The 14,830-nt window shown below is 46.8% G+C and overlaps 1 protein-coding gene across 1 annotated transcript; it reads right to left on the reverse strand.

Annotated features, from left to right (window-relative positions):
- Positions 1-3,023: 3,023 nt before the first annotated feature.
- snx19a (sorting nexin 19a) lies at positions 3,024-11,519 on the reverse strand (the record flags this gene model as incomplete). The annotated part of the gene is made up of 14 exons (XM_080013554.1): positions 3,024-3,099; positions 3,255-3,314; positions 3,859-3,964; positions 5,750-5,865; positions 5,936-6,023; positions 6,369-6,553; positions 6,951-7,074; positions 8,288-8,444; positions 8,523-8,613; positions 9,023-9,138; positions 9,222-9,332; positions 9,417-9,517; positions 9,794-9,923; positions 10,035-11,519. The coding sequence occupies 14 exons, from the start codon at positions 11,517-11,519 to the stop codon at positions 3,024-3,026; spliced, it is 2,946 nt and encodes a 981-aa protein (XP_079869680.1).
- Positions 11,520-14,830: the final 3,311 nt, after the last annotated feature.

Raw genomic sequence — 14,830 nt, forward strand, 5'->3', positions numbered from 1 at the left:
AAACGGCAGGTGGTGTCACTCTTTACATTTCCTTTGAAGGACTGTCTATAAATACTAGCATGTTAAGATACTGAAAGGGTGGGGGTACTTTACTAGCCTGTTGCATAATGCTGACTTTGCGAGGCGCCACTCTTGCCGCCTGTGTCATTTCATTTGAGCGGTGAAAGGCAGACTCTGCCCGAGGAATGCTCTGTTCCAACGCTCCCAGACAGAGGCTGTCCAAAACCAGTGATTTGGCCACTTTCCTCCATACGGAGTGATACCTGCGGCAATATGTCAGCGGCTTGAAAACGAGATCTGACTGCGCAGCGCTGTGATGACATGGGGAGATGTGTGGCTCCAAGGCAGGATTCCACTGCATGCGAATTACTTCATTAATCATGAAAAGAAAACAGCTCCAGAAAGCCGTGATGGTCCACGTGTGCTAAACCCAAGCACCTGTAGAAGTTGCTGCCACAGGGGATTGCAAAATGTCCTTACAGTTCCATAACAACAAGTACACTTCCACGACACCTGCCTTCACACTACAGACCGAAGCACAACCCAAGCTGTATTGTACGTACTACAGGTTTCTTTTAAGGGAGACAAACGTGCAAATTCATATAGATTACCATCGTGTGAATTTTTTTTTTTACCGAATATGATAAAACATTTTCAATTGTTCAGATTTTTACCTCAACGTGCATCAACAATCTCTTCACCACATTAATACATAAGCATATAGGAAAACAAACCTTTTTAAAGATCATAAATCTTTTTTTCGTAATTTTGCATACTGCAGTTTGTCTTCAAGATAATAAATTCTAGGTTTGTTTTCAGTTGTTTGTTTTCGGTTATTCGTTTATTGTATTTAGTCATATCAGTGATCCAAATGTTGAAATGCAGCACTAGGATATACATAAAATAATACATAAAAATAAGAAAAACATTGAAATACAAACTAAGAGAATTTTGCAAATTATTGTGTTTGGATTTTCACCACAACTTCTGTGTCTTTGACTTTGCTTACATGCAAATTGTGCATGCATCAGGTCATGGCTGACTGGGGGAACAGAATATAGAGATATGATCTGATCAGGCTCCAGTTCTGAACACTCCTAGCTCATAACATGGAGAAATAAAAGTGATGGAATCAAAGCACTGGGATTAGAGCTAGAGCCCAGGGGTGGATGCAGGGGAGGTGGAGGATGGAGGGGTGGATGTAGGAGAGGTGGCGGGTGGAGGGGTGGGTGCAGGGGAGGTGGAGGATGGAGGGGGTGCAAGGGAGGTGGAGGGGGGGATGCAGGGGAGTTGGAGGATGGAGGGGTGGATGCAGGAGAGGTGGAGGATGATCATTAAACTGAATTTCCTTAAAATGGCCTCATTTTATGTGAATACATATGTATATTAAATAAATTGATAATATTTGGTGAATGCAGGTCGATAAGCGTCTCTCTCCTTTTCCCTTCACAATACATCTATAACATCTGTAAATAATGTCTGTCTCAGCTCACTTCCCTTCTCATGACCTGATCCTCCGCTGGCAGGAAGACGGCGTCCCAGACCCCAAATCCAAATAAATCACCCGACAGGACAGCTATCTGGAACAATGAAAATTTTGTGACGGTGTTGTCTTCCTTCGCGCCGTCCTTACAACTAGAAGACAAACACTGAACCGGGCGACGGGCCCCTTGTTGGCTCCATCCAATGCAGTTAAGGATCCAATTAAAGTGTTTTTGATTTTTGAACTATTTCCACTTTGCTTTGCTCTGATATGCAACATGCTGTCCCCAAACATGAGAGAAGATGAGAGATGAGATGCGAGAACTTCACCAGAAAAGCTTAAGAATTCTTGCAAAAGATTACCTGACATTATTAAACAGAATTATTATTCGGTGACGTCATGGAAGAGAGTCATGGAGTCTTGGCGGCGACGCACACGTCAGCCTCCTCTTGTGATCCAAAGCCTCCACCCCAACACTGACCATAACATACATGTATACATCTATACACCAGGAAGTGTAGTAGCAGAGCCCGCAGGATCATGAAGGATCCTCACCACCCCAACAACGGACTGTTCCAGCTGCTGCGGTTGGGCAAGCGCCTCCACAGCCACACAGTGAGAACAGAGAGACTGAGACAGAGTTTTTTCCCGCAAGCCATAAGAACTGTCAACGCTGAACTCACCAGGGGTCCTCACCGAGCCACACACATAGGCGCCACTACCTCGCTGTACTGTATGTAGCATACTGTACCGCATACTGTGTCACTGTTCTGGGTTGTTCGGTGTTACCGTAATACTGCGCCGTACTGTTGTATACTGTGCTGTATTACCTCATCTTATTCACATACCACTTTAATGCACATATCTGTATATACATAAATAGCCTATCCCATATATATAAGTCTATTCCCTTCATCTACTGTATTTTGTACTCCCACCCTGCATTACCCTTGAGTTCTTACTTTATTTTATTTTATTTTATTCTATATATTTTTATTTTATTCTGTAGTATTCGACTTACTGCATTACGTTATAGGAATCAGTTAGTTAGTCAAGTAGAAATTCTTAGGTAGCTACTGTGTTCAGTTTAGTACATATTGTGTGTAATCATCGGGTGCATTGCATTAACATTTCACTGCATATATGTATGAAAGTATGTATATGTACAGTACGTGACGAATAAACCTCTTGAACCTCGAATCTTGAATCCTGAAACATGTCTTTTGATGGTGGGAGCAAAGGAGGTATCTCCTGACAGTTCCCCTGCACACGTCCTACATACACGCTAACTGGAAATAAAAGAATCATGGTGCCCTGTCAAGAGACATAAATCATCAACACCGCGGCGACTCGGGAGTGCCCGGTGGTGTGAAGGTTGTGAAATGGAGGTGTAATGGGCGTGCAAAGAACATAGGTATGTCCCGCGTGTGGAGAGGGTCAGCCCCTGGTTCGCCGGACGACTGTCCGGGGTACTAGCCAATGGGGACCCTTTGCTCAGCGGCCGCAGGAAGCGCCACCATGGAGCTCCCGCGTCTAGGGTTCAGCTCCACCGCAGCGGCGCCTGGAGGGAGGACAGCGGGTTCAGGTGACGGCTGGTCTCCCCTGCCGGGCGTGTACTGTAGTGCCACGCCCACACAGAGTGTTTGAGGTAAATGCCCCATCTTGGAGTTATTATCCACCAGCTTGAAAACAGAGAATCCCAGAGATCTCCGCAGGTGACGAAATGAATTAACCGCAACTAGCACCGAGCGACCAGCGGTGCTGGTCTCACCCGTCCCGGTGCTCGTCGGGCTGTGAGAAGAGGCCTCGGAGGGAGTGTGACGCAGCTCCTCTGTGGGGGGACGGAGACCCCAACATGGAAATGGATGGGAGATGTATTCTCCGCTGTGAGGGCATCCCAGGTCACTTCGTCTCGCAACCGGGCCGATAAAAAACCCAAAACCTGCGAGCAACCAAATGAACACGTGGTGTTTTATCGTCTGTGATGAAGTGAACGATCGTTGAACCAAAATGTGCCTCTGCTGATAAGTGGAGGGAGTGAAAATGTGTTGGTGTCGACCTCCTCCTCCTCCCTCCACCTCCAGGCAGATGTCTGAGTAACACCATCAATCTCTCTGGGTTCTGGTATTCGTCCATCTTGTTCTGGCTCCTTTACCCTTGAACGAGGTTCCCCAAAGTTCACCATGGATCAGTGCTGTGCACATTTCATTAAAACTCTGGCCAGAAAGGACAACACGGTGTATTAAGCCCTAAATCCAAATCGGTTTCCTGGATGGATTGGTGGAGTTTTGGAACCCAAGTTGGAGTGGACGTATAGGGCAGTGAAGTAAACAGGGGACCTACGGAGCACAACGGACCTGCAGAACCGCCCAAACCTTGAACCTGGAACCTTACAGTTCCATGTGGCAGTGATTGGGTTGTCATCCTCATCCTCATCTTCATCCTTTTTTCTCATCTTCTCTGGTTTGGACTTTTCACTGACTGGGATAAGAAGAGAGGAGCAGCTTGGTCAACAGTGCCCCCTCTCGGAACACCAGCCACACTGCGGCCGAAATTGGAAGGAAGAGCAAGTTTGAGAAACCGATCAATTAAATAGAGAGCAAATGGTAAACATGAGTGTCGTGCAGTAATGTCTGTGCTGACTTCAATTTGTTTATGTTGAACTCTTATCGAATACAATGTTTTAAAGATAAACCTTTATAAGTCCCACACCGGGGAAATTTACATTGTTCCAGCAGCAAAAAGGGGACAGCAGAAAATAGAGAGCATATCAAGGTACACACTATAAACGATATCAAATATATAGAAAAATAAAATAAAATAAACACCATAAATAGGAACCAGAGTACTAAGTGTATTTCCCACCAATTAAATACTGTGTGTTATTTAATTGCATTCAGAATGTATTAATGTTTGGTACAGCAAGTATCTCTAACAGTATGCATTCAAATGTGCAATACATCCCAGAAATTAATATATGCAATTTTCATGTTTCAAGTGAATAGATCATTTGTTTGTTTGATTCCACGCACTGGCACCGTGTTATTATGACCAGAATTCAATGTGAGGGGTGTATTTTTGCGAAAAACCCCTTTACGGACGTTGCAGAATAGGCCAAATAATCATTACTATGGGGTCCCAACCAGCTTCCTGTTTGAACTCAGAGGAGCCTGCCAGCTCTGTCATCGCGACCCTGACAAATAGACTCTGCACTTGGAACCGATGTTAATTGCTGCAGATTTCTCGACCGGTTTGATGTTGTTGGCGGGGGCCTTGGCTTTTTTTATTTGGCATCTACACAGAACCTGGAAGCAATCATCCTCCGTTCCTCTGCCCGAAAAGGTCCACGTGTTGGGAGTGCAACATGTTGGGACGAAAAAAAAACCGCTCTATATTTACCAGGTCTACAGGGTATAAAGCTGGATTTGCCTTTTAGTCGCAGGATCCAGATTTCAGCTGAATCACACTCATACTGTACAGTAAAACACAGTAACTGCAAAGGCCATCCCAATGATTCCTAATGGTTGGGAAACAATAGCTGTTCAAATGACTTTTCGTTCCATGTGTATATGTATAAAAGTCCACATTGGAGTGTTGAGAGGGGAAATCGCGTGTTTCATTAGAGTTCAGGACATAATAAATGACTTATAATGAATGCATTAGTGTGCAAACATTGAGTTGAAAAACACGTGGTCATATAAATATTTTTTTAATGAAAATGAATCTTTCATGACATATGATTTAAATTCAAATCTAGTATTATAAGGATGAACATCACATGGTTATCATCGCTCACTGTGACTGTAACCGGAGTAAGGTACCGTAATCCTATTTAAAGATTGAAGTGAGTACAGACAACTCGTGTCACTGAATTTGGATAGTTCAGTGTACCAGCTGTTAACCCTTTCGGTCACCTCAGACGACACACAACCGTTTGTCGCTCCCTGAGAACCTCAGAACGACACCACCGGAGGCCGTGTCCGCCGCAAACTGAAGCGCGGAGGGACTTTCTCCTGCGGGTTTCCTTGTAGCTCCACCGCCACTGGTCCTGAGGTTGGTCACGTTGGTCAGAACCTGAGCCTCTGGAGTAAGGAGAGCCAGCCAGGCCGCTTTGCTGCCAACTTCTGGCTTTTACCACCGCCCACTACTAGATCATTTTCACTGTTCAAGTAGAAAACTTGCCGACTTGCATCTCGCGTCTCATTGCATCGCAGCTCGGGCCGTTCAGGTCCTCCGGTCGGTGTTGTGGAGGTCATGAATGAAGACCTTCTTTTTCTGTATCGTTAGCCAGGCTGTGCAGGAGAGACCTCCGGAAGGCTTCGTCCGAGGACTCTGGAGCCAGGAACTCCAGCAGCAGGTCAATGACACAGTAGACCAAATGCCTAAAAGAAATCACGGAATCAGGCGAGGCTTGTCAACGTTGACACTGGCATTACGTTGCACTGGACTCACTTGTTGATTTGATGGTCTTGTAGAGACTCCAGCATGGTCTCTAGGCTCAGCCTGTACTTCTCGATGCCCAGCATGTCTGTGACCATCTCTACGCATCGATAAGAGAAGGACAGAACAAAGAGGAAAATGGGAATAAATCATGATCCATGGATAACGAAGAGGTCATGTATTTTTTCAAGGAGATGGGAGGAGACGCGACAGGCCCATGGGTTGTTCAACTCAACAGTCTTGAGACAAGAGGTTATGGAGCTCCCTCTCAACTCTGCGGCGTTGTATGCATTTGTATTTAAGAGAGGAAACAAATCGGCAATTTGCAAGACCGAGAGGTACATCGTGGTAGTGCCTCCAGTGGCTGAAGTTGAAGGTGTGTTGAGGTTCACCGGCCACTAGGGGGAGTGAGGCTGCAGGGGTCCAGCCCCGTGGCTCTACCGACCTGGGAGCAGCTGCATCAGGCACTGCAGACACTGTTCCTTGGTTTCTTCTCTTTGTGACGCGCTGCGGTCGGGTCGAGGCAGCTCAGGAAGAACGCCATCGGGCCACACCGCCTCCTGCATCACCTGCAGGTAGATCACCCAGCAGGGGGCGCTGGTAAGGTGGGCCACGCCAACATCCAGCCACCTACAGGTAAAGGAACACTCAGGTACAAGGCTGAAGGCAACCAGACGAGAGGTGTTGGATCATAGAGGTCATCTAGTGGGTTGCAAGTGCTCAGATGCTCTTCAAATTCTGGTGACATCAAGTCCACACTTGATCTAACAGTAAGAATATATAAAAGCACCACTTAAAGAAAGCTGTACATTTTTCTTGTTGCGACATAAAGTAGAGACGCATTTGAATTATCGGTCAACGTGTTCTTCCCCCACAGTGCTCTGGTTTCCTCCCTCCACCAGGGAAATGCAGGTCAGGCTGGTTGGAGACTATTGGAGAGTAGTGTCATCGTGTTGGCTCACCCGGTCTCACACCCTCGTTGTCGCCTGGGATTTGACTGCTCGCATGAACAAACAAGACCTCCTACCTCTCAATGAAGGTTCCAAAGAGCAGTCTGATGGCCTTCTGGATGTTCTCCGTACAGAGCCAGCTCCAGTGGTCCTTCATCAGCAGACACATTATGTTTAACACCACATCTGCCACAGCTGTGTCTGCAACCACACGCGCACACACGCACATGCGCGCACACACACACACACAAACACACACACACACACACACACACACGCACACACAAAAGTGCACACACACAAGAGCACACACAGACGCACACAAACACACACACACAAAAGCACACACACACACACACACACACACAGACACACACACACACACAAAAGCGCACACACACAACAGCACACACACACGCACACAAACACACGAACACACAAACACACACACACACACACACACACAGGTTAAACGTCACCTCCAGCTGCTTTCCACCAATTTTTCCTCATAGTGAGAACTGGGTGAGGTGGGTGAGTTAATTGATTGTCATGGATTGGCAGCACAGCGGGGCCTCTAATGCGAAGATCAGCGAGATCAAGCTCCATCGAAAAACATGGAGGTTATAAGGTGGTAATAAAACCCCCGGATTTAGATCTTGATTTGTCATGGTCGGTGAGATAAATCCTATCAGGAACAAACTGAGACCCTCGTTAAGTTAGCTAGGACAAAATGTATTTGGCAAAATAGGAGAAAGATGAAGTGATGCCCTTTTTATACAGACACGCAAGCTTCTCTCTGATCCTCTGTCCGGAGAGAGTTCCTATACTTTCTAAAGGCTGGGCGTCGTCTTGTGACCGCGCCCCCAGTCCCATGCCATGTTATTCAAACAATGATCAGCGGTTCTAGTCAAAGCGTTTTCGCGGGCATTCACTGTTCACAATCTTATCGTGTACATCGGTATCTAAAATCAGTATCCAACGGTGAAAAATCTGTACAGGAGACTACAAAGGGATTTGCGTGACGTCTTCAAACCTTCGCCCCTGGCTTTACTCAGCTCCCACTAGTGTGTGCGAACACCATATCGTCTCATCTCTACACACAGATGAGGAACAAAGGGACTTGGTACGGCCTCCGAGTTATGTGAACATAGGTTTGTGGTGGTGGGGTGGTGTGGTTTGAGCAGCCACACCTGTCTTGGCTCTCGGTAATTGGGCCCGGGATCAGAGGTGGCTGTACGCCTGTTGCTTGTCAGAGAAATCAACGAGCGACAGGTAAATTACCCATCCCCACACACGCACACACACACACACACACACGGGGAGGAACTCTGACATGACGTGTGTCCATCTGCTCCTAAAGAATGTTTTTTATTTTTTAAAGTAATGTACAATGAAAGGTCTGGGCGTCTTTTACCTGTCCCTCGACCTTTCCCAGAGGCCTTCCTGTCCCTGTCAGGTGTCCCGGAGCTCTTCTTGGCGTCCTCCGTCTTCCTCTCGTTGGCCCCACACACCAGCCTCTCCTGCTCCTGGACGAAGCTCTCCAGCCCAGAGAGCGGCAGGCCGCTCAGAACCTGCGCCGCGGGGAAAAGAAACCTCAAAGGGAAATTGATGCTGAAGGAATTACCTTCTGAGAGGCAGACAAAACCTACACTGCTGCCTTCACTAAAGCAGTATGTCACTTTGGCTTCCAGCTCCGGGATGTTGAGAGACGGGGTGATTCTGCTGGGGAATCGAATCCTTCTGATGCGTAGGGGGGACACAAAACAGTTTTTTGTTTGTTTTGTTTGATTGCATTGTATCATGTGTCATGTATACAAATTTGACATATTTCCGTGCATCATATTACATTTTTTTTCCACCTCAAAATCAACAGGACCCCGCGCAGCCGTAACACCTTAGCCCCCCCTGGTGGCGGCCCAGCGCCCCAGGTTTGAAAACATTGATCTAAACGGCTGCAGTGGTTCTCAAGTTGTTCTTCTAAGTTATTAAGTCACAGTGGAAACAGCCTTTAAGGATTTGAGAGTAGGACGCCACCATTTGATGAGACACACTGTATATACCGTCCGTCCGGTGTCCCCAAGAAATTGACCCAGGACCCAGTTATGGACCGGGACCCGCCAGTTGAGGAGCCATGTGTTCGACCTCTTACCTGTACCTCCTGTTGTCCACTGCTCTCCCGTCTTCTCCATCCAGGTCGTCAGTCAGGCTCGGCATCTCCGAGCGTGGGAAGGCCGTCTTTAACGTGTCCAGGGCGTTCACCACCATCTTCAGTAAAGTCGAAGAAATCAGGTCCAAATGTTTGAAAATCAGGAAATGATTTTTTATTTTTTTTTATTTATTTTTCTCACCTTATCAATTCTCGACGGTCTTTTTTCAAACGACGTGTAACAGTCCGAGTTGAGAGCGAGGAAGGCCTGCATGTCCTCGCTGTTGGCCGTTTCAGGGATGCAGGCTAATTGCTGCAGAAAACAAATCGGTTCAACTGTTAGACGCAGGCTGCTTATTCGTCACGCTGGATTTGAGTTATGAATTGAATTCCTCACTTTTAGAAAGGTGTCCAGCTGGCATTTGCGCGTCTCTACTTTCTCAAGGTCGGCATTCCCAAATGAGAGGTCAGGGAACAGTTTCCTTGGGCCTTTGACATCTGGAATGTTAAATAAAAATAATAATAAATCTAGCTGCCGGCACCGATACATGGGGTCCAGTTTAGTCAAGTAAGGTACCTATTACAGGTTTCCGTGGTCTGTGCGTACTGCGGTTGCCGTGTTTCATATACTTTTATCCCAAGAAACGCCAAAAAGATGAATAATAATAAAAACCAGAGAAATAACAATCGGGGCTTGGACCCCCTAATAACACTTTAGAAACATTAACAACCCAATTACTGTCGTGAATCAATGCATTGTTGGTGTCCTCTTACTTTTGATCAACTTCTTCAGTTCCGGCTTCTCTTCTAAGCGCGTTCGCAGGTTTAGGAACTCGCTGTAGCGGCGGTTCACGGTGTGATGAGCTGAGCTGAGAGCGTTTGCTGGGTCGACCACGGTCTCATACTGTCAAACAACAAAAAAGGGAACTTAACAAATGGACCTGACCCTGGAGGACCTGTCAAATAAAAACAGACCCGAAGGAAAACCTTAAGAAGCGGAATGAGGAAAAGTCACCTTTACAACGTAGATGGTGTAGGGGTGTGAGCCGGCGCCACGCTGCTCCTTGGCGGTGAAGGTGCCGGCGATGTGGACGTTCTGGATGCCGACGCCTGCAGAATGGTGGCTGGGACTCTCAAAGTTGTAGTTCGTTAGACAAACCCCAATTGGTGGACAGGGAGGAGGCGGTGCTTGGGCTATTCCCGCTGGCCAATGGAAGTCCTCTGACACCCCCACCTTTGACCCCAGAGGCCTCAGGGGCCCGAAGCAACCAGGGACCTCTTCGTCTTTTGACATCATCCCGGTGCAGAAGTTGGTCGGCGGGGTGCATTCGCAGAATCCCTCCGTCTGGTCGTCGTCTGAGTCCGTCAGGATGAGGGACTCCACAGACAAAACTTTGGACTCTGGTGAGTGGGAGTCACGGTCCGACTCTGCATAGAAGCAGCTGACGGAGCAGGGCTTGAGCAGACCTGTGTGCCAGCTTTCCGTCTTATCGCTGCTGACCAGGCTCACCATGCTTCCCTGCGACGAATCCCTCTTGCAACTGGGGCTCACATCGAGGCCAGGGAGGCCGCTCAGGTCTGAGTTATCTGAGGAGAGTGAGCGGCATGTGGTCCAGGACTCATGCTGGATCTGACTCCTGTATAATGTCGAGGCGGGAGGCTGGTGTGCGTTAGACTCTTGTGGTTCCCTGGACTTGGCGAATATGTCGACGATGGTCTGGTTGAGCCAGTCCGGCTCAGACACCCGCCTGATGAGAGGCAACAGCACATTGCAGGTTATAAGTTCTGCGACCATGTACCCGCCGGTCCGTGTCTCCATGTGCGGATACGGAACAAGCACATGTAAGACCACGTTCATCAGAGCCCGGGAGTAGCTGAGCTCAGCGGCCTCGCTGGCCAGGGCGGGGTGAGGGGCGTCGGCCTCGCTGTACAGCTGCCATAGGCTCGGGCTCGCTATCTGTGCCGCAAAGGCTTCGGCCTGCGTCTTCCTCGCCGTCATGTAGCTCTGCAGGTGGCAGCCGTACAGCTCCAGGGCCCTTTGAACCAGCGCTTTCCGATCAACCCGTCGGCCTCGCTCCTTCAGCTCCATCACAGACTCCAGCATGGTGTTCCGCACCACCAGCTCAAACTCGCCGTCCTCGTCGGGCAGCAGCGTGCGGTACCACGACGACACAAAGTCCCGCACCGCCTTGTGGACCGCACTGTGGATCTCATTGTCCAGCCTCCACTCGTGCTCCGGGGACGGCAGAGATGGCTGCACTTTACCGAGGGGGACAAAGTGCTCCAGGTGGAGGAGGCTGTTGGCGTCCAGAGCCGCACGGGACCCCAGCCAACCTCCCAGAACCACCAGGAGGCTGGTGAAGATGCAGAGGAGCCAGACGTTAACCAGCAGGTGGAAGAGGAACAGCCACGCCAGCAGAGCAACAAACCCCAACAGCCTCCGCTGGCCCAGCAGCTCTGTGAAGGCCCAGTAGCTGGAGGTCTTGGGTGAAGAAGGCATTCGTCAGAGATGAGGGTTCCTTAAACACATGGATTGTAAAAATACAATTATTCATGCACACGCAAAATAGTCCTGCATTCAATAATCTCACATGCAGTCATACAGATTTATTCTGTGTGTGGTGCTTTTGCAGCTTTTGGGTCCAAAGAGGTGAGCCTGTGTGAAGATGCATTCATGAGAATTAGTACAGGGTTCTTGTATTGTAACAGCAGATATCATAGCCAGGACTTCTACTCTGTGAGGTAAGTGCTGGAGGTACGTAAGTTCAGGCAAGTTTCATTTAGGAGGATTTAAATGTATATTTAATACAACACAGTCAATTAATTCTATTATATAATTACAGAACCCAGAATCGGGATTGTGGCGCCTCCCCTTGCGGCTGCCTGCGCGAGCACCTTGTGTCGATTACGCACATTTTGGTATTTTTTAGTATTTTTAGAGCTTATAGGGCTTATTGTGCGTAATCACTGGGTGTCATGACATTTCACTGCATATATGTATGATCATATGTATATGTATGTGACAAATAATCTCTTGAACTTGAACTTGAACTTGAACAAGTATGGTACGTGAAATAAAATTAGTTTAAAAAAATAAATATATTTAAAAAAAAATAAGAATACAAGAGCGATGACGAAGTCAATACAGTAAACTTCAATCAACTCAGTATTCTGGAGGTTTCAATTAAATTTTTGATTTACACTTTTTTTTTTATTTTTATCAAGCAACATACTACAGGCAGCTGACAAATGAAAAGGAACAGCAAAACACATCCATTATTGATCATTTTAGCCCCGCCTCACTGTGGTTCTGCTGGTGCCGACCTCCCAGGGGGTACCCCGTTGTAGATACAGTGATATTCCAAATAAAAGCTCTCCTCCGAGTATCACCATAATGCAATTGTAAATGAAGCACAGTGAGAACCTGCAGCAGAGTGGTAGGTTTCTCAGCGGTACAGCATTCAGCGAGGTGTTTTAATAAGGCCTGGGCTGAAATGATTATTATTGTCCTTCAAGTAGAGTATGCATCGATGAGTCGAAACCCCTCCCAGATGCCCCTGATCTGATCATAAAACATGAGACATACCTGGAAATGCACTGGAGTGTCCACAAGGAACCTAACGCTGAGCTCTAATCTGGTAACAAAGATTAACTCGACTAATCTGCTGAGTTAAGACCAGGTGGAGTCTGTACCGGCCCCCAGGGGACGTTGTTTGCGTTAATGAAGCGCAACTACTACAAATACTAATGCCAATAATAATACTAAAAGTAATACTAATCCTAATACTAATACTACTACCAATAATAATACTATTACTATATATAATAATTAATCATAATAAATAATTAATTCATTATTATTAGTAATTAATAAAAATTAACTTGATTGATGATGATGACGACAAAAATAATAACAAAAATAATAATAATCGTCAAAATCATTTTTTAAAAGCTGCTGTTTTGCATCATCAGGTGTAAAAGCAAATCTCAATTTGCTTGTAATCTGAGCAGCAAAACACAAACATATAATTGGTTTGAACGTGTCAGGGTACTACAGGTAGAACACGTGTTATGAGTCATCCATGCTGAAGAGAACATTTTAAAGCTTTGAAGGATTGACAGTCTGTTGATTGACAGTTTTTTTTTGTTTTTGTTTTTTTTTGTAACCTCTGCTGTCAGCATTCTGGGCATACAACACAGAGTATTTGTATGCCATCGCATCTTGGACATCGATGTTGGTGCTTGTTGACAAAAACAAAAAATTTAAAAAAATTAAAAAGAAGATTTATCATTTGGCACGTTAGAACCTGTTAAAGGTCTCTATTATGTGTCCTAAAATTGGTTACTGGGTCGGGACATCGCAGAGGGCGACCGTGCCGTGTAGATCTTGCAGATTGAAGGAGTCTGGCGCCAGTTGCAGTTCCAGTCATAAACACACGACGTCATATTATTGGCAGCACATCAGTAAAGTGACGCGCCTGCCACAACCATAACATTCGGTTTCTTCTTTCTCGTACGAGACGTAGTGAAATAAGTCAAACAACACTGTAAATAAGCAACTCCGTCCGATGGAGCCAAAAGCCGATTCACTGATTAATTGGGAGTTTGAACGAATCATTTCAAGTCAAAACAAATCAGTGCGAATGAAAACCCAGACGCTGTCAACTTCCAAGCACAGCACAGGCGCACACATTCCAAAACATCCACAGCGACGGAGCGACTGGGAGGGAAATAAAAAATGGGAGAAACCACAGGATCCGAACTGAAAGGATCTCCTGTTTACCTTTGAGTTCTTACTTTATTTTATTTTATTCTATAGTATTTGACTCACTGCATTACGTTTTAGGAATCAGTTAGTTAGTCAAGTAGAAATTCTTAGGTAGCTACTGTGTTCAGTCTAGTAAATATTGTGCGTAATCACCGGGTGTGTTGCATTGACATTTCACTGCATATATGTATGAAAGTATGTATACTGTATGTATGTGACGAATAAACCTCTTGAATCTTGAATCTTGAATCACACACGAGCACCGAAGCAAGCTTAGTGAGGAATATACTGAGAGAAACTGACCCCCCCAGTGCCCCAACATGCACGTTTTTAACTGACGCAGCACTTGTATATTGTAATTTTACGATGTTGACACAGCTCAGCGCTGCACAGGACAGTTTGTTCTTCGGCCTTTTGGCGCCAGCGGAGCCAAACCAGCTCCTCTGCGGCAGTTTCCCAATCTACCATCTAATTTTGGGTACATCAAATGATTGCTCAAGGGCTCGGATCCCCGCCCGCCCTAAGAAAACCAGTGATTGAAATCAGATGGACCGGTCCGCGCACGGGTGGAGGGGAAAACACGGCGGGACGGTGCTCTGGATCCGAGTGCTCTGGATCCGAGTGCTCTGGATCCGAGTGCTCTGGATCCGAGTGCTCTGAATCCGAGTGCTCTGGATCCGAGACAGCCAGGCCGTGTGGGTGGAGGGGAAGATGGGAGTCACGGTGAGAAACCTCATTCCACTCCCTCAGAGCCCCTGAACCGTACCTGGTTCCTTTTTGCCATCTCCATGCTCCTTGATGCAGGCTTTTTTAAATGCACTGTGCTGCCTTTTATTTACGCATCCTCGGAACACGTCCGTGCAGCCTATGATATATAATCCAACGCGGTGTGCTACAGTATGGTATGCTGCTGGGGGTGGACTTCACAGAGCAGGACTTCACAGAGCAGGACCTTACTGAGCGGGGAATGCCATTTACAAAGGTTTTTTACTTATATTATTGTTCATAGTTAGCCTGACGTTGCCAGACCAATTCCCAAATGT

The sequence above is a fragment of the Zeus faber genome, assembly GCF_960531495.2.
Source record: "Zeus faber genome assembly, chromosome: 14".
NCBI classification, from domain to species: Eukaryota; Metazoa; Chordata; class Actinopteri; order Zeiformes; family Zeidae; genus Zeus; species Zeus faber.